Below are 23,900 nucleotides of genomic sequence, written 5' to 3'. Positions count from 1 at the left end.
ACTCTTATTCTAAATTGAGCTGAAATAAGTTTGGTAACCTGGATTCTGTACACCTCAGAACTCTGGAAATGGCAAAGCTACTAGGGGTTAGATAAAAACAGCCCAATAGTAATAAAACTGGTACCAATTACTAGACCAAAAGAGGAGAAAGAAAAATATTTTTAAAAACAGAATACAAAATGCAAAAGGCATAGCAGTCTGGGTGCTTATTTTCAGCTAAGTCCACTCTCTTCAGTAATCATTTTACAACCTGGGCCAAAACAATAATCCTGGCTACCAAGAAGATGTTCACTAAGCCAAACACATTTTAAAGAATTTCATCACAAAGAGTTGATCTTTTTTCTTTTTTTAGAATCTGAGCCTCTAGTGATTTTGAAACCTTCAGTTATCTAGAAATCATTCCTAAGAAGAGTCTTAGAGAATTCTAAACAACTGAGACATAAAGAAAACAGAAGGAAGGAGTGCTGTGTTTTTTACGGCCTCTTAGGGGCAGGGGAGGGGTGGAGAGATTCATTTAAATCATATTTAGCAAACCCCTCCCTATCCTTTTCCCCATCCTCTCCCCACCAGCAAACCCTGAAAGTATCTGCCTACCAGAGGATGCACTAATACTCACTTTTCTAGCTACAGTAGAGTCTCCCAGCGCCTCTGTAATATACGGTTCCATCTTACCTTCTTGTATATTGATGGTCCATCCACGTTTGTGCTCAGAATGACCACTACTTTATAATCATCAGAAACGTGACTGCAATCCCAGGTAAAAATAGGTACTAGATCGTGGCTTGTTGACAGTCAAACCCAAAACCTTTACTAGGAGTGTCTTTCATTGAACAAAGAAACCCTATTCTGTTTCCAAGGGGGATAAAAAGACGAGCCTAACCCTGGTAACCTTAACACAAAAGGAAGCTAAAAAGGCAGGGACTCAATAAGAACAAAGGATTGTTCTTTCTGATGACATCAATACATATTAAGCACGATGTGTTACACATCCTTCTATCAATATCTGAGATGATAAATTTGCAAATTAATACTACACTGGCCATAACTGCATAAAATTACAATAGCACCCTCTTTGGAAAAGATTTTGATTTATATAATGGTCATAACTTTTATGGGTCTAACGTTCCTGAAATTAAAAGAAGTGATGAGCCACGGTGAGTAAGCAGAACACAACGTACGAGAAATAATTACACTTATGACCCTATACCCTGTAAGGTCACCCTGCTTCACAGGCCAAAGGAAATCAGGAACCATCAGCATTTGCCTCAGAGCGGTCACTGCCCGAACGAAGGGCAAGTGTGGGTGTGTTTCATACACTAGCAGGTGCTTGACCTCAAGAAAAATAAAAGTCAATCATCAGAATGCTACACGCAGAATGTCACAAATAAGAAATATGTACAATTAGGTGCGACAAGATATTTTCCCTTCAAAATAAATCTGAGACAATTCATAACATTCTATCTTCACCTGCATCATAATATAACAGTTTCACAAAATACCAGAAATCTGTCCTTAGTAAGAATTATCAGCAGGATTTTTTTAGGCGTTTCAAAACACTTTAAAAAAGAGAGAAGAGTGATAACTCAGAAAATATTAATACTTGCAATATTTACATTACTATCACAAGAACAGATGCAGGATTTCTATTTCTGGTCCCGCTACCAAAGTAAGAATCATCGTGCACTTATCCTCTATTTTTCCATCAGAAAGTAGGTATCAAAAGTTTACACCTGGGGCTCCCCGGGTGGTGCAGTGGTAAAGAGTCCACCTGCCAATGCAGGGGACATGGGTTCAATCCCTGGTCCAGGAACACTCCACAGGTGGAGAAGCAACTCAGCCCAGGCACCACAACTACTGAGCCTGGACCCTGGAGCCCAGGAGCCACAACTACCGAAGCCCACGCACCTAGGACCCACACTCTGCAACGAGAAGCCTCTGCAACGAGAAGCCTGCCCACCTCAACGAGAGCAGCCCCCCCCTCTCCACAACTAGAGAAAAAGCCCTCACTGCGATGGAGACCCAGGACAGGCATAAATAAATAATAAATAAATAAATATCATTTTTAAAAAAAGCATTTTAAAAGTTTATACCCTGCTTGCATTGCTGTATGGGATAAAATGTTTCCTAATAGGTTCAAGGACACAGCTCCATTGTCAGAAGCAAAAATCTCCTGTCACTCAATTAGGACTCGGATTTTATAGAAACTTGTGAACTGGATTTTCAGTTAAGACAGAGCACTTTTTTCCTTTTTCCTCCCCAGGGATTCCCATTCTACCATCCAGAATCCCAGGGCAATATGAATTAGAGTGAATTCTGAGGTGGTGACAATGAGGAGGACACAACTATACCAACACCAGGAAAGGAAGGGGACAGTCAACGTGCACTCACTGCACGTGTGACGTGCTGCGCTGTCTGCTTTGCAAGCGTTTTTCCTTCACTACCCTCAACAGTTCTAAGAAACTGGCTTCCGGCCCACTGCTTTCCTCAGACTCTCAAACAAACCTGCAAAAGGCTCTTATTGCCGAATGTACCTAAATAAAACCCCAGAAGACCCCAGTCAGCGATGACCAGTTGAGTTGAGCGGTCATCTAAGTCACAGCTCAATCACCTACTGAGTGCGGAGTCAGAACAAGTTCCTTCCCACTTGAAGTGACTAGCCCCAGACTCCAGATCTCTAAAAGGAAGGGCCATTAGCGCGGTGTAACCTTCTGCTCTTCAGCTAAAAGCAGTTCCTGAGTTTCAGACAAATATCTAACAGAGAGGGACTCTTTAGCTATCATAACTCCAAATTATGACCCAGCTCAGTCATAACTTAGAAGCTGCCAAAATCGCTTAGGCCATTATTGCATATGTTTGAACGCTCGGCTGATTCAATTATAAGAAAATATTTGATGTGTGGTGTGTTTACCAGATGTATTGCTTAACATTTTACCTACTTTAGTGATTAAATAGATTTCTATGCTGGAAAGAGGTTTTAGGTTTCGAAAAGACTGCTTTCCGCTGTAACTTGCCACGACCATCATTCCTCACACATTAACGACAATGGTGGAAGCAATTTCACCACGAGCACGTTTACGGCAGGTGTGGGCTGTCCACCAGCTGGCTCCGTAACCTTTGATCCCTTCGGACAGCAAATCTGCTCAGCAGCCCTATGTGGCCATTCCTCATTTGTTGTATGCTTTCTTCTCCTTTCACACGTTCACAATCCCCACTCCTTTAGCTTGAAATCCTTTTATTAAAACAGAAAGCTCTTGGGAAAGCAAACTAAAACTAATTTTACACTCAGTCAGTGTAAAAGTTCCAGAATAGATTACTATAGCAGGAGTTGTTAGTGTGAGACGCTTTAGTTACATGTAGAATGCATATTTGTTTATTCTTTCACTAAAAATACAATTTTACAGTAAATGATAATATTAAAGTTTTAAGTAAGTCAGCATTCAGTTAATTTATAAAGTACTCCTAAATGCTGTTACTAAATACCAAGGACTTTTATTTACATAAATGGAAAGGTTTAAATTTGACACAAGAACAATCTAGCTTGTGTGTATTAAACAATGATTAGAACCATCTCTTCTTTCCAGGAAAGATAAAATAAAATAGCATCCACCACCACCGCTAATGGCATTTCTCTAGCCAAACCGTCATGAACCTGTACTAACCTTTAATGTTTTTCTTAGACTTTTATATGCAGTCTGTAATTAAGGGTTAGAATTGTCTTTTATTCCTACCCTATCTGCATTTAGGTCTGGGCCCCATACCTCCTTCTATAACAGCTTCCCGTTTATTTATTATTCTGTAATTCGTCTCCCGCTATTATAAATAAAGATTTCTTGAAAACGTTTCTCAATATTTCCTAATGTCCATATTGTTCTCCTTTTACAAGAATCTCTAGCAATTTGCTCTTTAGTTTCACCTTCAATCTACTGTACAGAACTATATTCATAGTTTGTCCTTAAATATCAGGATCTTATATTCAATAGGTTCATGATGAGCTGAAGAGCTAATTCTATTTCCTGGAATATTAGAAGTTAACAGCTATAAATTGCTGAACAAGGAGCACTGTGCCAGACTGCTTTCATCCCAATTTTTTAAATATTCTACAGATTTTTTAACCTATACATATTTCAGTAAGAACTTTAAAGCTAATACATTATATAGAGTCCATTGCCTAAAGACTCTGGGATTTTTAACTTCTTTTTATTAAAACAGAAAAATTCCCAGTAGGCCAAAAAGTCTGTATCATTTATGCAAATAAAATAAAAGATTAAAGAACTTAACAAGAGCTGTTCATGTGTGATATTCTGGTTATATGTGAGGTATATATTTGTACTTTTATAGATTATAAATGTATTTATTTAAGAAAAATATAGAGCTTACAATGGCTTAGGTACAGTTCCCTGAGCTTATCCAAGATACACTCATTACATACTCAAATTATCCCGTACTACTACTGCTAAGTCGCTTCAGTCGTGTCTGACTCTGTGCGACCCCATAGACGGCAGCCCACCAGGCTCCGCCATCCCTGGGATTCTCCAGGCAAGAACACTGGAGTGGGTTGCCATTTCCTTCTCCAATGCATGAAAGTGGAAAGTGAAAGTGAAGTCGCTCAGTCGTGTCCGACTCTTCGCGACCCCATGGACTGCAGCCTACCAGGCTCCTCTCTCCATGGGATTTTCCAGGCAAGAGTACTGGAGTGGGGTGCCATTGCCTTCTCCAATTATCCCATAAAGTCTTACTATATCATCTTCATTTAATCTGTGACAAAACTGAGGAAGAAAAGGGTCAAGTGTCCAAGCTTACACACTTAATCAAACAACCAGTGTAGTCACCACTGGCAAACATCTGGTAGAGTTACACCAGATATAACAGTTACAATCCTTTCAAATTCTGTTTTTCTTGTCTGTGTTATACAATCATATACTGTCTGTCCTGACATGTGCAATGAGTATCTCATCAACAATAACTGGTACTGACAAAAGGCTACTTAAAAGGAAAGCACCTGAAGCCCAGGACAAATGTTCACAGTAAAAAAGCCTTTTTCAAACTTTCATTGAGATTTCATCATTAAAAAAAAAAAAAAAAAAAGTGAAATTGCTCTATTTTATCTTATACACAATATAACAGGTTAAACATTTTAATTCTGAATTCTTCTTTAGGAGAATAAAGAATGGATTAAATGATAAGTTGAGAATGAAGGATATTTTTCCTAATAAGAAAAAAATTATCATAGCCCACTATAACTTTTCTTCAGAGCACTTCTGACCTAGCAGCATGATTGCAATGTGTTTTTTTTTAATATTCATTTATTTACTTGGTTGTGTTGGGTGTTAGCCCACAGTGAGGCTCATGGCTTAGCTGCCCTACGACATGTGTGATCTTCTTGTACCAGGGATCGAACCAGCATTCCCTGTGTTGCAACATGGAGTCCTTACCACGGGGCCATCGGGGAAGTCTGATTGCAAAGATTTTACAAAAACTATTTCAGAATTTCAACAATTTTCCCCAAGACCTTTCCTAATCCATTGATTTTATACTCTTTTGAAAGAATCTTCAGTCAAAATCCTTGCTAATTTTCTCTTTTCCCATAGAACACTGGTCTAAGTCTACCAGATAATTCTTAAGCATTCACAATTCCAACCTTTACTTAGAAAGGATCTGCCTCGTATTTGCACTTGCATATTATCAGATCAATATCTAACAAGTTGGTATCCACAATTATTGTAATGAAATGGGCAGAGACAGATGCTAGTGTTAAATAGGGTAGAATTTTCAATTAAGGATTAACTTTATAAGGGGTCAGTCCATTGGTGAATATTTCTATATTTACATAATTTTTCGCTTAAAAAAACAAACAAACTCCAAACTATAAGGATTCAGAAAATCAATGAGCAGAATTTGAGGATCCCTGTTTTCACCTGAAGGTCAATGATTCACTTTTGTTGAGGTAGTAGCAAGCAGAATTGTGAGTCTTGGTACTTCCCTTACACATGCATGAAAAGCTCTGTAGCAAAGCGTGAGCTCTTACGTGATATGACGTGGTCCATGTACTGAGGTAAGTAAGGAGCCCAGGTATCAATGGCCTCCTTCCGTCCCGCCTGCTCAATTCTTCTCAGTTCGGCTAGAAGCAGGGCCTGTGCAGCTTCTCTGACCTAAAACCACAGACCCAAGTGCAAAGAAAGGAAGCAGACCAGTGGGTGAGGTGTTTCAACATTAGCAAGTTCGTGATGAAAGAAAGCTAGAAAATACACAAACCACATTTATTTACACGGGAAACACTACACTGAAGTGTGTTGTAGTGCTAATAAAGTAGAATAAATTGGATACAAGCAAATCAAAGATATTTCAATTAATTATCTCACTTAAATATGCTTTTAACACAGGATACACGTATATGTAAGGCCGAGTCCCTTTGCTGTACCTAAAACTACCACAACATTGCTAACTGGCTATATCTCATCAAAAAATAAAAAGTTCAAAAAAAATTCCTTAACATTAATAGAACAATGTTTGAACACTTAATCAGTTTTGTCTTAAAACTTCATTTTCCGAAGCTTGCACAAAAAATATTCTTGTACTTTTAATTTGGCATTTTCAATTTTTTAAATTTCCATGTAAATATTGTTTAGAAAAATCAGTTAGAAGTATTAACTGTTGAAGAAATATAACCTTGTCTAGTGGATTTCTTACTATTATAATGCTAAATAGGTACTATTTACACACACATGTATGTTTCACACAACTGTCTAGTGGATTTCTTTCTATTATAATGCTAAATAGGTATTGTTTACACAAACATGTATGTTTCACACAATTCATGAATACCTAAGACAGGCTTAAACAATATACTTTTAACAAGCAAGGAAATAAATTCCTGTGAAATGACATTAGCTCTATAAAAGGAAACTATTTTTCAAAGTTGTATTATCTCAATTTTTCTTTCAATGTGGCACACACTTTTACTTCATAGCTTGACTTTAGTTTTGCTTTATTTTGGCCAAAGTGTTACAGGCAGCGGTTCAGTGACACCAGGCAACTGTCAGGTTACGTACCAATCAACTTATTAACTATTCACAACTGAAAAGATAACTCAGTAGGGTCTGTTAATTAAAATAAAAATTGTTTTTCATTATAACTTCAGAAGTGAATTCAAACACCATTTAAATGCAAAACTGAAAATTTCAGTATGCTGCAATTCTACTTGGAGGTGAGGGAACGGAGATCAGGAAAGAGGCAAAATGTCACTAAATTTGGTCAATTAAAAATCCTGACTGGCATAAACTGCTATAGCTATATTCAACTGCTATAAGAAGCAAAATCCCATGAAACATTTCCAGGTCTCTGGTGATATTATATTCTGAGCCATATCTAATATCACATAAGTCTATTAATACAAAAAAACGGCTACCATTTACTGAGCTCCTACCCATGTGTCAAGCTCTGTCCTTACTGTTCTACTTGCATTATCTTATTTGATCCTGACAGCAATCCCGCGAGGACTAGATTATTATCCCTACTTTAACAAATGAGCTTCAAATAGGTTAAGTAAATCGCCCAGGGTCACAAAGTTAATAATTGGCAGAACTGATACTTAAACCCAGGTCTCTTCCAATTCCAGAGACCTTCCCCTTCTCTTCTAACACAGGACCTTCCACTGGACTGTGGTTATTCACTCAGGATTTGATGGATGTGATTCTATTAACACCTGAAACTGCGATTTGTGGAGAGGTGGATTATAAGTATTATGTCTGTGTGCATGTATGTGTATGATCTGTATAGAAATCACCACTTAAGAAATTGTTCTACAAGTATATAAAAGTTTTATCAAATATTCACTGGGTTAAAAAAAAGGAAACAAATATGCAAACTGAAACATTACTTTTTAGAATCACTGGATCCACATTTTCTATCACATAACAAACAGGTGATAAGAAGCTAGATAAGCATAACATTTTGCTTCAAATTTATACTGGTCCAGTGCCTTTTAAGTGTTTCCGTTCTCTATCCATATCACCACAATATTACCTCCAGGCATCGATCCTGCCATCTCCGAGCCAGCATCTCCAGGAGCGGGGGCCTGAACTTGTCCAATCCCAGCAGGTCTGGCAGCATAACACAGTGCATGGCAGCCAGCTGACTCCATCCTGTTAAAAGGTAACCAATTACAGACACTTCATATTTCCCAATGCAGATAGTTTTCTATATGCAAGTATACCAAGCCTAAACCAAAAGGGCAGATCTGCTCAATTACGTCATGATTTCAATTTATTATTAGATATTTTGTGCAAAGACACAATACATGCATCTCACCTTTAAACAGATGTCATCTCTAATTTCAGCTCTAAGAACTCTCAAAGTTTTAAAACAAATAAAAATAAATTTCCACAGTAAGTATATACAAACTCCACAAGAAAAACACCTTTGTAAACAGTCCCTCTAAAATAAGACATTATGTTCAGGTTTAGAGCTGAGCTAGAACTCTAGTTCTGAACCTACGGACAGTTAAAAGGGCATTCACGCAGATAGCCACAGATAGGTTCGTGTCACTTAAGGCCTGGCCATCTGGTGCTACCATCGTATCAGTCAACAGAGATGTCTTCCTTTCTCTGTTAGAGGGTCTTTAATAAAGGTACTTATTGATCCCTTTTCTTACAAAATGATTCAGAAGTTTAGCCACAGTGGTAACTGAAGTAAGTACCACCAATTTTGAGAGGAAAAAATGAATTCCTATATCCTCCAAGATAAAAACTTAATCTAAAATTTATAAAATTTTAAGTATCATCAACTCTAACCTATGGGAATAAAAGTCATTTTTTCCAAAATTCTATTCTATAATATGGAAATTGATGATATTAATATAAACACAAGAAACAATGGAAACCACTACCATATTTAACAGTACTAGTATCCAGACATTCTCAAATAATCATTTCCACCCTATTTTAAAGTGAAGTCGCTCAGTTGTGTCTGACTCTTTGCGACCCCATGGACTGTAGCCTATCAGGCTCCTCCATCCATGGGATTTTCCAGGCAAGAGTGCTGGAGTGGATTGCCATTTCCTTCTCCAGGGGATCTTCCTGATCCAGGAATCGAACCCAGGTCTCGTGCATTGTGGGCAGACGCTTTACCGTCTGAGCCACTAAAGGTGCCCATATTACAAGGAGAGTTACCTGTAAATACAGAATTTTAGCAAATCAGCGTTTTGAAATAATCTAAGCTATAGTATTCTTACACTGCAACAACAAAAGCCATAAAATTCAAAATCATTTTTGGGATTGTTAAAAAGAGGGTGAAAAATGCAAGAGAGACAGGGTCGGGGGGCGGGGGAGGTGGCAAGGCACCTATGTAAACATGAATCCTTTCAGTAAGGAAATTCTCAACAACTGAGAATATATACTTATATTCATTAAGGTGATAAACACATACATTTTAGATTATAATTTATTTTCAACAGAGGAATATATATACACACATATGTATACATATGTATATATATAAACAAATTACTACCTAAACTTCTAAGTTTTAATATCTCATGAAGGTATGAAGTATATTTATGAATCAAACTTTAATAGGAAGATTGATTCTCACCATGGTCCAAAGTCAGTAGCTTATTTTTGAATTAACAAGTCTCCACCTTTTACAATAGCTTAACAAATATGACCCTAATTATTGTTGCCAAAATCCAGTCTTAACATACAACCTTAGTTCAGGTCTATGATGGGGAAACAAGGCAAAAAAAAATGAGTTCTACTTTTAAGTTTCCATGTTTTTTCCCCAAAGAAATGGTATTTAGAACACGGATTCTGTACCTTATATTTACTGTATCTTTCTTTCCGTTTGAATAGACTAGTATTATTGCTTTTACTGAAGAGTCAGAATCATCCTGGGTTACATATGAGATTCTGTAAATTTATTCATTTTTATATCATACAAACTGGTGAAGATTGAACCCAGAATGAAGAGAGAGGATATAATTGAGAGCTCACAAAGTCCACCAAGCTTCCAATTAGTATAAATAATCCTCCATGGCTCTTGGGGAATAAATATTTGTGGATTCCATTCACATTCTCAGAGCTCCAAAAATACTTTCTTTCCCCTCTAACCAGGGCACATGCTGTGTACAGAGATCCAAGTCTATCTGGCACTGAATAATAATACAAGGAAAATAAAATAATTAGCTCTAACACCAGAAACCACAGGGCAAACACCATGATGCAAACCAATCCCCTTCTTCAAGCCTAATTTCATATCAAAGATTAGCATCTTTGCACTTCTTTAACAGCACTCTAGATTACAGGAAACACAGCTTCTACCAGCCAGGAATCACATTACCTTTCTATAACCGACCCTTATTGGCATTAGCGAATCAAGTTAGAAAATGGAAACTTAGGATCTCATACATAACAAAGCAGATGAATGTATAAACTCGGTAAAAAGGACATGTCATATTAGAATAAAGCACAGAATTGGAAGAAAGTTGTTAGAAAGTTGAGAGAGAATACCTTCATTTACTAAGAAACAGGTATGTAAAGCAGGAGTGGAAGCAGGGTCAGAGCCAGACTGATCAGCCTCAGACCGCGCGGAAACGACAGGCGCAGCCACTTGCAGAGGAAACAGAAGAAATAAAGAGGAGAGAATTGAGGTACAGCGGTTTCTGGAAAAAAGCTCAGTATTAGTGAAGAATGAAAAACAAAGTGGGCAAAACATAATAAATGTAGAACTGAAAATGATGTTTTAATCAGAAAGGTATGATTATTAAGGATCATGGCAGTAAAATGATATATTTTATTGAATAGCAATCACAGTGTAACTCAAACCAAAAGCTATTTATAGTTGAATGATGTGACACCTAATATAAAAAGCAGTTCTAAAATAACTAAGGCTACAAGAGATTATGAAGACAGACATATTAAGAATCGTCAAAAATGTAATTCAATTTTTAAAATGTATCACACAATGAAAAGTTTATTTTGGTCTACAGATTGTCAATTATATTTTTTCTAATAATTTATTTTCTAAAGCTATGTCTAAACTATTTTTTAATCTCTCAAACCAACATTCACTGAGATCATTTCAATTTTCTACACTCAATTTATAAAGACTCAATTTAAATGATACCAACTTGTAAACTATAGCAACTTTAAGTTAAATATGCTTAACTCTTATTGGAAGACTCCTAACATAGCTCCACTCCTCAGAGTTTAAAAAATATGATATGAATGCTTTTTATTCTAAACTGTTATCATCTTTATACAATAGATGAAACAACCCCTACCCACCCCCAAAAGTTACGTTACCAGGAAAAGGTTCAGCTTAAATTATCACATGAAAAGCAAAAGGACCGTATGGCACACACATTCTACAACTGGAGGTCAATGTTAAGATTTAGAGGTCACCGTTTGACACTTCCTTCCTATGGAGAAATTACCATATGTCATGCACAAGCATCTTCAAATTAATCCCTCTCCTTTCTTCTGTCATTGAACAGCAATAGGTTTGGGCTCCTGAACAGATTAAACATTGTCTGCTGAATGATATGTTTGCTTTTCACGCAGTGAAGTTCTTTTGTAACTACAGGACAGCTGCATGAAAACAACTTTTCATAATTTCCACACGAATGCATCATAATGTCAATCAGGCACGTGTGAGGTAAACAGGAGAATCAAAGTATATGAGCAGAAATAAAAAACAGAAAATCCAACTCTATAAGCCCCAGGAAGTCCCGGTTGCATACATGAAAGTTTTATCTGGGAAATTATTTTTATTATAATAGATCTGTGTTCTGTTCCTTATGAAATTCCAACTATCTTATCATTTATGCTTATTAAAGGATTAGAATTACTCTCAATTGTATATTTCATAGGGCTTCCCTGTGGCTCAGCTGGTCAAGAATCCACCTGCAATAAAATCTAAGAATTCCATTTTAATCTTGGAAGGAAATCCCCAATATTTCTATATATATTCTATTGAATAGTTTTTCATTTTTAAAAGCAATTACAAATTTAGTAATTATGGCCTACAAATTATTCACTTCCCCATGCAAAAAGCTGGTAAGTCTTTGTCAGCAAGGAGTAATTTATAGGTGTTAGCTTTCATGCCACCAAAATTGTTGAGCAAGTTCCTCTGGTGGTTTCCAATAGGTGAGGCTTTTCAATAATTTCACTTTAAATAAAGGAGAAATAATTGTTATCCCTGAAAAGACTGTATTAACTTCATCTGACTTTATCATTAATTCTGAAAGGACACTGGAATGGGAAGGTGAGAAAATTCAATACAAATAAACCAAAGTTTAGGACTGAGTGATCATTCCCCTAGCTAGGTCAAAGAAGAAGAAGTGGGATTAAACTAGAATGTTTTCCCTAAATCCCTAATTCCCTAAGTCTAAAGGAAACTAGAAATGCTACTGGCAAAACTGGTAGAATATGTCTTAACAGAATAACGCTCAATGTACATGACTTTACTTTTAATGAGAGAAATAAATGCTCTGAGTAGGACAATTTTGGAGTCCTATTTAAATGATACTGCATATAGAGAAAGCCATTTACACTTTCCTTTAATAAATTCTGTGGACACTGAAAATTAAAAAAACAACTGTAATAGAAATCAAGGAATCAGAATTACTATGCTTTAAAAATCTCTGCATCACCATCAAAAAATACTCTATTCAGACTACCTCATAACTGAAACTACAGAATCTAGAACTGTTTTCATAATTCATTGAGAATCTTGAAATTAAACTCTATTAGGGCTTTTAAAATTGTTCACATATAGGAAAACCAGCAATAGAAATTAGAAGAAATAAGTACCACTACCACAATAAAAAGCTCAAGATTTAATGACATATAATAAACTTGAATAAGTCATGTACGACACTGAATATCAAAAATTTGCACCATAAAACATAAGCAAGCAATTAATTTCTTGGAAAAGCTGCCATGTCAACTATCAATTTGCTTCTCTTATTAAGGATCAGTAAAATACTGATCAGGAAAAAAATCACAGCACAGCCTCAAAATGGCGACAGAACTGACACAAGTTCTCTTTTTTAACCTGGGAAAGTTAAGGAATGTTGCAGCTAAGAGCCTCTTCACAAACGCTTACTCGCACATCAAGAGACACAGATGAAGGTAAGCGTGTGACAACACGCACGCGCACACATAGGCTGGGCGTTCCCTTCACACGGCGTGTACAGAAGTACTCACTATGACAACAGCCACGGTTTCTGTTTCTGAACAGGTCCACTCGACTCTTTGTTCGAAATCTAAATCTAAGCTCCCTCTTTCCCAGCCGCCATTGTGATATTAAAAGTCTACGTAGGAGAGAAAGTGGACACACTTTTGGCAGCGAGTGCTCTCTGTATGCTGCTCCAAACCTCATTACCCGCCAGCAGATGGACACAAACAGCCCTCTGAGGACGAGTTTCAGAAGGAGAAGGAAAAGAGAACCGAAAAGGTGCAGAAAACCACATACAATGTGAAAAAAGAAAGTTCCCAAAGCGAAACAATAAAATTACAAAGAATATTATTTTACAGTAAATCACTTTATCTAAAGCAGTGCTGCCTGAGAATCACGAAGCTTTGAGAAGAAGCGAAGAAAGCATGCTGCTGGTGTTGCTCAGTCACTAAGTCGTGTCCAGATCTTTCGCGATCCCATGGACTGTAGTCCACCAGGCTCCTCTGTCCATGGGATTTCCCAGGCAAGAATACTGGAGTGGGTTGCCATTTCCTCCTCCAGGGGATCTTCCCCACCAAGGGACTGAACCCATGTTTTACCACTGAGCCACCTGGGAAGCCAGAAGAAAACATGAAAAAATTAGAAATGAGAAAATAGAGTCAATTACCATGTACTTAATAAAAAGGCCTTCCATACTGGGCATGCTATCTAATATAGAGATCTTAGAGCAACATCTGCCTTTTTATAAACTTCTCTTATGTCTACACTTTTATCTTCGGTAGACAGGAGTTCTCGTCATCTTTTAAATCAACATGAAGCATTAGGATAAATCATTAATCAAACACCATAAGGAAAAAAAAAAGGATATCCTTAAAACACTGTAAGAGAGCACAAATAGCTGAAGGCTCCAGGGAACACAGAGCTCCAGGCAGTAGAAAGCATAACGACCTAAAGTGAATGAGTAACCAACCCAAGACGGTACTCAGACAGACATGCGTCAAGGCAAAACGCAAAAGTGCTGATGTTTGAAACATACAGTGACATAGCCTCTAGATCACCACTGGATTACAGCAGAATGGGAGTAAGTTCAGACAGGGGGGTACTTTTACGTTGGCATACAACTTCAACCAGAGTCAAAAACAAAACAAAACAACCTTCTGTAAAAGGTCTCCTTCATTACTAACATCCAAAATAAATAAATGAGCAAGACAGAAACCAAGCAGAGAGAGTTCATTATAGTGAAAGATAAAATTATAACATAAACACTAACTTGAATTAGATATATGAAGGCTATTAAAATTTTCTTTCATTTGATTAACGTAATCAGTGCCTATCCCATGCCAGGTACTGGCCTAAGCTTATAAAAACTTATAAAAATTAGACCAAGATGTTGCTCTCAAAGTAGTCAGAGGCTGGAGGAAAAGCAAATAAGCAGTCAACTAAAATCATATATGTACATCTCCTGCAGCACATGTGAACTCCTTGAAGGTGGGGATCTTGTGTCAACCCTTATAGCCTCAGCTCCCAGTGACTGACACATTGACTCCAGAAGGATAAGGAGTAGGTATCTACAGATTCATTCATTCAACAAATATTTACTGAACTCTTTATGTACGAGCCACTGTGCGAGGCACTTGTGATAGATAAATCATTGAACGAAAAATAAAAAATGTCCCTGACCTCTGAGCTTCCAAAGCAGACCCAAGTTAAGAGTTTCTGCAATTAAACTGTAGCTGCAGCACTTTTTAAAAAGGTACATATGTTTAAACACCAAGTTTTAAGGGTTTCACAGGTCAGTTCATTAGCCTAATATATAATATTTACTCCAAGGTTTTTGCTGTAGATGCTGGAAAAATATGGTAACTATTGATTATAACTAAACAACTACCCGTTCTAAGTTTAGAAAACCTAAATTGAACACACTTCTGAAAAATAAAATTGCAAACAATGTACCATAACTTTAAATCTTTTTGTTTGTTTGTTTTAGTTTTTTAATTAACTTGGCTGCATCAGGTCTTACTTGCAGCATGCGGGCTTATCTGGAATCTTCCTGGACCAGGGATCAACCCCATGTCGATCCCTGAAGTGTAAGGCAGATTCTTTTACCGCTGAGCAGCCAGGGAAGTCTGAGCATAACTTTAGACCTTTAAGTTGCCTACACTTGCCTCTACCCCTACCCCTGAGCATAAAGAAAGGGTCACAGTGAGATGAGCACTAGAGACACAGACCAGAGACTTCTGCCATGAGTAAAGAGAAGTACAATGTGTCAGAACACAGAAAAGCCTAAAGCCACGGGCAGATTCAGGAAGGTGTGACCCTGAACAAAAATTCAGTTGTTTGACATCTCTGATCCCTTTCTCAAGTGAGATGTTTCATAAACTGCAAAATCAAGTATCTAATAAATATTATATCAAAAAGTACATGACTGTTAGTAAATGTTAAATATTGGAAAACACTGAATTAATAAGCAAACTGCTAGACAAAATAAACCTTTTGTGAAGACATTCTTTGCCCATGACATATCCTGATACTATTTATGAGAAATTAGGTTAGCAAAACTCTTTATATCATCTTTATTCTCAGACCCAAATTCCCAACTAACGCCTTTATTCCATATAGATTATTTTGGAGCTGAACAAGTATTAAGCAACATAAAGTAACAGTTTATCAAAAAGAAGCATATTCCTGTTTGCAATCCAACTTGGAAACAGAGTGTGAGTCAGTGTGGCTACAGGAGGAGTCAGGGGGAAAAAAAAAACATAAGGAAAGAGGAAAAATGTTGAAAAGAAAACCAAAGTAAAAGGAGTCAGAGTAGAATGATGAGACTATATAAAACTCTGCTGAAGAGCAGTCAAAGAATCAAAGCCCTTTATCTCTACCACCACTTTGTAATATATATTGGTTATTTATGTTCATGGGTTATCTTCCAGAGGGACACAAACTATTCAAGACAATATACATCAGTTTAATCTCTCTATACACAAAATACAGTTGTTTGGGAAAAAAAAGTGCCTAACAAATATTTATTAAAAAAATATTACATTTCAATATTCAAATAGAAAGTGAGTTTTATAATGCCATCCTAAAGTATTTTACGATGCAACTTTCAGTACAGATTGTTAACCTCCATTTACCTTAAAAGACAACCCATCTGTGCTACTCCAAATGGAAATTTCTAAATCAATCATCTTAACTAAATGCTGTAAAAAAGACAATTTTTAGTATCTTCTTCACAAAACTTTAGTTCTCTCAAAACTCAAGACTCTTCTGAGAGGAGCAACATGAAAGCATTCCAACTTCAAAATCCTCATACTATCCAGGTGGGTAAATTCAATACCACAATGTGGAGAAGTATATAAAATGCATCATTAATCAAAAGAAGTAACAATTTGAAAGGTTTATGCACCCAATAAAGAGAGCTTCAAAATATATCAAGCAAAACCTGATAGAAATGCAAGGAGGAATAAACAAATCCACAACTGCCACAGACTTCAATACCTTATCTGAAGAACAGAGTCAAGTAGACAGAAAAATCAGCTAATGTATGCTCAACTTGAACACTCTCAAACAACGTGACCTGACATTTTTATGAAACACTCCACCCAAAAGAGCAGAACACACAGTATTCTGAAGTGCATGCAGTACACTGACCACGTAAGACCATAATTAGGGCCATAAAACCAGCCTTAATATTCAAAGAATTCAAACCATACAGAGTAAGTTATCTGACCATAAATTAGAAATTAAGAGCATTTGGGAAAGTTCCCAAATGTTCATAAATTTAACAATAAATTACCCATGGATAAAAAGGAAAAAAAAAAAAAAAGAAAACTTAAAAGGAAAACATACCAAAATATGTGCGACACATCTAAAGTTGTACTTAGAGGTAAATTAATAGTGCTGACTGCCTATATTAGAAAAGAAGAAAAGTTTTGTATCAATAACCTCAGGCTCTACTTAAACTAAAAATTACAAGCAAATTTAAAGCAAAAGAAATAATAGCAAGCAAAGCAAAAACAAATGAAATAAAAAACAGAAAAGCAATAAAAACTGAAGAACCAAAAGCTGATTAAGAACTATAAAACTGCTAAGTTACTAGACAGACTAATCAGGGAGAAAAAGAGAAAAAAACACAAATTATGAATTATAGAGGATGCCATTTCAAATCCTACAGATATGACATTGAAAGGAAAATAAGAGAATGTTAAATAACTTTTGGCCAATAAATTTGACACAAACCTTCTACATTAGAACGAGACAAAGAACAATGGATGGTTCAAAACTGGGAAAGGAGCATGTCAAGGCTGTATGTTGTCACTCTGCTTATTTAACTTATATGCAGAGTACATCATGCAAGACGCCAGGCTGGATGACTCACAAACTGGAATCAAGATTGACAGGAAAAATATCAACAATCTCAGATATGCAGATAATACCATTCTACTGGCAGAAAGTGAAGAGGAACTAAAGAGCCTTTTGATGAAGGTTGAAAGAGGAGAGTGAAAAAGCTGGCTTAAAACTCAACATTCAAAAAACTAAGATCATGGTATCTGGTCCCATCACTTGATGGCGAATAGATGAGGAAAAGTGGAAACAGTGGCAGACTATTTCTTGGGCTCCAAAATCACCATGGACAGTGACTGCAGCCATGAAATTACAAGACACTTGCTCCTTGGAAGAAAAGCTATGACAAACCTAGACAGCTACTATAAAGCAGAGACCTCACTTTGCTGCCAAGTCCGTCTAGTCAAGGCTATGGTGTTTCCAGTGGCCATGTATGGACACGAGAGTTGGACCATAAAGAAGGCTGAGCGCTCAAGAATTGATGCTTTCAAAATGTGGCGCTGGAGAAGACTCTTGAGAGTCCCCTGGACAGCAAGGAAATGAAACCAGTCCATCCTAAAGCAAATCAACCTTGAATATTCATTGGAAGGAGTGCTACTGAAACTGAAGCTCCAATACTTTGACCACCTGATGTGAAGAGCCAATTCACTGGAAAAAGCCTGATGCTGGGAAAGATTGAGGGCAGGAGCAGAAGGAGGTGACAGAGGTTGAGATGTTTGGATGGCATCACCAAATCAATGGAGATAAATTTGAGTAAACTCCAGGAGATGATGAAGGACAGGGAAGCCTGGCATGCTCTAGTTCATGGGGTAGCAAAGAGTCCGACACGACTTAGTGACTGAACAACAACAATCATCAAAGTTCACCCAAGATGAATTTTTAAAAAATCCTAAATAGCTCTAGGCATTTAAATTTGTAGTTAAGAATCTTTCCATAAAGAAAACTTTATACCTACATAGTTTCACTGGTAAAATAGATCAAAGAAGTTAAAAAAAAAAACAAAAAACACAATAGTATCGGTTTTACACATGCCCATCCCCCCAAAAAAACCCAGCAAAGCAAAGAGGATAATATGTTATTCTGTGAGATCAGCACTATACTGTTACCAAAATTGAAGAAATAATTATTGAAATGAAAACTCTAGACCCAAAATCCCTCATGACCATTAACATAAAAACTCTTAACAAAATTTTAGAAAATTATATTCAATAATCTATAAAAAGCATAATTCATCATGACCAAATGCGACCTTCCCCAGGATTTCAAGGTTTTTTAAAAACTCAGAAGTCAATGTTTTTGTACTTATTAAGAAAATAAAAGAGAAAATTTATTTGATAATTTCAACAAATACAGAAAAATCATGTGAAAAAATCTAACATTCATTAATAATTTTAAAATCTCTGCAAACTAGGAATGGGAGGGAACTATTCAGCTCAACTAAGAAAAACTTTACAGCTCACATCATACTTAACAGTAAAAGACTGAATGTTTTATCCCTAAGATTGGGAATGAAGCAAGGATGTCAGTTCTACTTCAACATCTTTATGTTAACCCGTGAGATAAAGTAAGAAAAATAAAATGCATACCAATTAAAAACAAACAAAATTGTCTTTATTACAGATGACATGATTTCTGGCATACATTCTAAAGGAATAAGGGCTGAAAAATCAGTAAATAATTATCAATTTTTAAAAAGTTTTTAAAATTAGTAATAACTAGGGCATCCCTGGTTAATCAGTGGTGAAGAATCTGCCTTGCAACGCAATGGACACTGCTTCAATCCCTGGTCCAGGAGGATCCCACATGCCATGGAGTAACTAACTAAGCCTGTGCACCACAACTACGGAGCCTGTGCTCTAGAGCCTGGGAGCCGAAACTTCTGAGCCCACATTGCACAACTGAAGCCCGCGCGCCTGCAGCTCATGCTCCTGACAGGAGCAGCCACCGCAGTGAGAAGCCCCCGCAGCGCCACCAGGGGGCAGCCCCCGCGCCACAAGCAGAGAAAAGTCTTCATGCCTCAGTGAGGACTCCAAAAATAAGCAAATAAATAATAAAAATAATAATAAATAAAAAATAATAATAAATAATAAAAAAGTGAGGACATCCAAAAATAAGCAAATAAATAATAAAAAAGAACCCAACATACACTGGCGATAAATACTTAGCAAAGGAATAGTAGAGCTAATTTTTTAAGCTATTTATAAAAGCATATAGGAAGTATCATAATTATGGAAGCTTAAAAGTTCTCCCTTTGATACTGGGAATAAAGAAGTTGTTCCGTATGATTTTCCATGTGATCAAAAGAACCTACAGAAATTACTACCTTAACAGGTTGAATTTTGCAAGATGGTTTGATACATGGTCAATATACAAAAATCAACTGCATTTCTATATCAGAGGGACAGAAAATGAAGAAATTTATTATCAGTTACAAAAATATTTTTAAAATCTAATACCTAGGAATAAATCCAACAAAAGAAATGTAAGACCTCTACATAGAAAACTATATACAAGAGTTATGATAGCTGAATAAAACCTAAATAAATGTAGAGATATATTGAGTTGATGGATTAAAGGAGTGAATCCCATTAAGATAATAATTCTCCTATAAAATCATCTACAAATTCAATAAAACTGAAGTTAAAATAGGTCTTTGTGACAACAATAAAAAGGTTTTAAAGTTTATACTGAAATTCAAAGGGACAAGAACAGCCAAGATATTCTTTAAGAACAGGAAGGAAGACGATCTACTAAATACTGTCTTATTACGGAGCCACTGTAATTAAGGCACAAAGATACACAAAAAAACCAACGTGCTCAAACTGCTCAGAAACAAACCACGTATATAAGCACACCTTATTTATGACAAAGATGGCGCTGCAAAGCAGTGGGGAAAGGATCATCTCTTTAATAAATCATGCTGTACAAGTTTGGGATCATAATGGAAGTAAAACCAAAACAGGACCCCTTGCTTCATATAATACACAAAATTAAAGTCTAGGCAGATTGTAGATCTAAATGAGAATGGTAAAGTAAGACAGTTTCTAAAAGAAAACAGAGAAGAATATCCTCATATGAGAGTAGGAATATCAGGGCAATTTCTTAAAATACACAAAAACAGTAACCAGGAATGAAAAGTAGTGATATACTAGATACACCAGCCAAGCCAAATGGCTCAAGTGAAAACACGGGAGATATAAGCACTGACTAGGACAGCTCACCAGCTGTGTATGAGAGGTCTCATTTCATGGGTCCATACCCGACCTAACACGGTGTTTTCCATCTTTTCCCCCTTAGCTGGTTTGACGGATGCATATTAGTCTTTCATAGCAAAAGATGTTAGCATTATGTACAATTAAAGCTGAAGATAAATATATGCAGAAACTCCACTTCCAGTTACAGATGCAACAGACAAACTTACTAAGGTTCGAATACAAGAATGTTCATAGCAGAATTATTTATCAAAACCAAACGCTGGATATAATCCAAATGTCTACTGACCAAAAAAATGGATGAAAGAGTTGTGTTCTATTCATCAGAAAACTATCCAGCAATAAAACAATGAAAATAAACAAAATATAGTCACATGCAAAAACACTGACAAATCTCACAAAAGTAGCCAAACACAGAAGAATACATACTCCATGATGACTGAATTCATGTAAAATTCAAAACACAGGCAAAACTAAACCACAGTGTTTAGGAATTTGAACTTAGGTTGTACAACCATAATGGAACGCAAGTAAGTAATTCCGTTACAAGTCAAGACAGTAGTTACCTCTGGAAGAGGAAGGTACACTGCTCAGGGGGAGCATGGAGGTGGCTTCCGGAGTGCTGGCAATGTTGTTTCTTGTCCAAGGATGGAGTTACAAGGGTGTCTGGTTTGTAAAACTCACTGAGCTGCATATTTATGTCTTGGGCACTTTTCTGTGCGCATTTTGCACATACACAAGTATAAAAAGCTGTCTAATTAAAACTCTTACAGAACAATGTAAACTATTGTGAAATGAGCATAAAGCTTTGATGAGAGGAAAGGGGAGTATGAGGGGTGACCACGTGGGGCTGGAAGTAACGGGCTGCAGTAGCAAAGAGAATTGAGGAGCTTATGTTCCATAATTCGAGGCCAGCACACAGTGCCCAGGGCTAAAAGCAAACACGCCACTTAAGGGTGTCAAAGTAAGCGCACACAGCCGGCTAAGAGGTAAGAGGGCTTGTTCCAGGAAAGAGGAAAGTTGCAGATGTGAAGTTGGAGGCCTGTTCATCTGACTTACAGAACGATCACTGACTCTCTAAAACCTTTAAAAAAAAAAATCCTACGAAGCCACCATTACAAGCAGAAACTTCACGGTCCCATCTCTTGCTCACTTTTTCACTTCTACCACATTCTATGAGAGACGGCATTAACCTTTAACCTAAAGGAAATTTCTCTAAGCAGAACTGATTCTTCCCCCCACCCACCAACTCTGATTAGCTCACTTGTGAGTCTTAAGATAAATATAAAAGAAAATAAAGGAAGAAAAACTCAATCTTTCTTGTAACCCATAATGAAAAATAAAGCTACAGACAAAAGTTAAAGTTAATAATGATTAAATAAAAAGAGGAAGAATTTCCACTGTGGATTGTAATGCATGAGCTACCGGCAGAGGACAGAAGAATAGCTATAGTAGGGAAATATGAATGCAAACGTTTGTAATGTAGTTAAAAAATAGGTGTATAACTTATAGACTCAAGATACACACAATTAAGGCACTAGCACTGTCAAGTTAAGGTGCCCCTAATGCATAAAAATTAGGCCGAAGACAGTACAATAAAATTAGGTGAAAAACGTTCATTTATCAATTTCTAAATAAATCTGATTTGTTTTTAACTGACATCTTAATTATCCATATTTACATCTGGAATATAACAACTTTTCTTTCTTTAACAATCTGAGACAAACAAAATGTTATGATTATACATTAGCTATGCCTCCTCAGTTTCTAGAGCTGAAATGTCATGTCAATTACTTATATTAGATTTAATTTTACCTTGTTTAATCTGTCCTTGCACAATATGACTGGAAGTTGGAGGGGAACCCCTTGCCTTAGGAAGGTCTGGGGTGCTGGGTCTAGGTGGCCTTTAAAAAGAAGAAGAAAATACATGTATATACACACATTCATAGTTTCATAATTCCAGAGCCATTCAAAATATTAAGCTTCCTAGTTCCAAATGAATTGCAATAGAAATACATACAGAACCTTTCAATTTGCTATACCAAAAAGATAGGGTTTTGGTTGTTTTTTTTTTTTTGCTTTGTACCTATCAACATTTTCCATTTCAGATTTTAATACAGAAATTAAATGATTAGCAAATAGCAAGTAAAACTTTTACATCTACAGTTTATGCTTTAAACTAGTTTTAGAAATATTTAATCTACTACCACTGACAGATAATATGATAATTAGCCCTTCATTTTTCAATATTATTATGCTGATATTTCAGCCCACTCTGTATCATTGGTCCAAATGAATTTATGGAACAATATATTGAGTTCCATAATTACCATATGTAAAATAGTCGGCCAATGGGAATTCGCTGTATGACTCAGGGAACTCAAACCAAGGCTCTGTAACAATCTAGAGGGGTGGGGTGGGGAGGGAGGTGGGAGGGAGGCTCAGGAGGGAGGGGACATGTGTGTACCTGTGGCTGATTCATGTTGATGTTTGGCAGAAACCAACACAATACTGTAAAGCAATTATCCTTCAATTTAAAATAAATAAATTAAAATATATACAAATTTCAAATAATTCAGCCCTAAAGTCTGAAAAGGCAATAAGGCATTAAGAAATCTTGGTCTCCACGGCCACCTGTTCCCTTTTGAATTCTGGTTCTACCACTTACTACTTGTGTGACCTTGGACAAGTGACTTCTCCTCCATGTCCCAGCTCTATCATCTGAAAACAAAAGGATAATAAAAGTACCCACCTTATAGGGTTAAGAGCATTAAGGAAGTAACACTTGTAAAGTGCTCACAACAGAGCCAGACACTAGGGAAGTGCCATGTTAGTAGTTATTAAATTAAAAAAAAAAATTCTAAATGTGGTCAACTCTCAATGAAGTATAATAAAACCAGAGTTTAAAAAGTTGTCTTCGTGACTTCTGGAAAATAAGAAATACTAATTCAGGCTAAGTATTCTAGAAATATTAAAAGAATACTCTTCCGCATTTAAAAAAGTTGTTTTCTCTTTTCCCATTGAGAAATTCTGACTATACTTCACAAAATTTCTGAAACCAATCACTGAACACTTACCATTCACTACACATGGGTCACAATAAAGAGAAGCATTTTAACCAAATGTACATCTTGAATTAAATGTCGGTGCCAACTACAGGTAGATATAATC

The 23,900-nt window shown here is 36.5% G+C and overlaps 1 protein-coding gene across 5 annotated transcripts in view; it reads right to left on the bottom strand.

The window, feature by feature from the left end:
• Window positions 1–23,900, bottom strand: part of WDR7 (WD repeat domain 7) — a 352,599-nt gene that overhangs the window by 227,112 nt on the left and 101,587 nt on the right. For 4 of the 5 annotated variants that reach the window (XM_019986705.2, XM_070779109.1, XM_070779110.1 and 1 more), the window contains exons 16-19: window positions 22,545–22,633; window positions 10,503–10,601; window positions 8,023–8,141; window positions 6,026–6,149 (exon numbers count right to left, since the gene is read on the bottom strand). In XM_019986705.2, coding sequence (XP_019842264.2) covers window positions 6,026–6,149; window positions 8,023–8,141; window positions 10,503–10,601; window positions 22,545–22,633 — 431 coding nt within the window. The remainder of the gene's footprint in view (window positions 1–6,025; window positions 6,150–8,022; window positions 8,142–10,502; window positions 10,602–22,544; window positions 22,634–23,900) is intronic. The other variant, XM_070779108.1, reaches the window with a different exon arrangement.

The sequence above is a fragment of the Bos indicus genome, chromosome 24 (assembly GCF_029378745.1).
Source record: "Bos indicus isolate NIAB-ARS_2022 breed Sahiwal x Tharparkar chromosome 24, NIAB-ARS_B.indTharparkar_mat_pri_1.0, whole genome shotgun sequence".
NCBI lineage: Eukaryota > Metazoa > Chordata > Mammalia > Artiodactyla > Bovidae > Bos > Bos indicus.
Note: the sequence above shows the minus strand (reverse complement) of the source record. Positions and strands in the feature narration are given on the sequence as shown.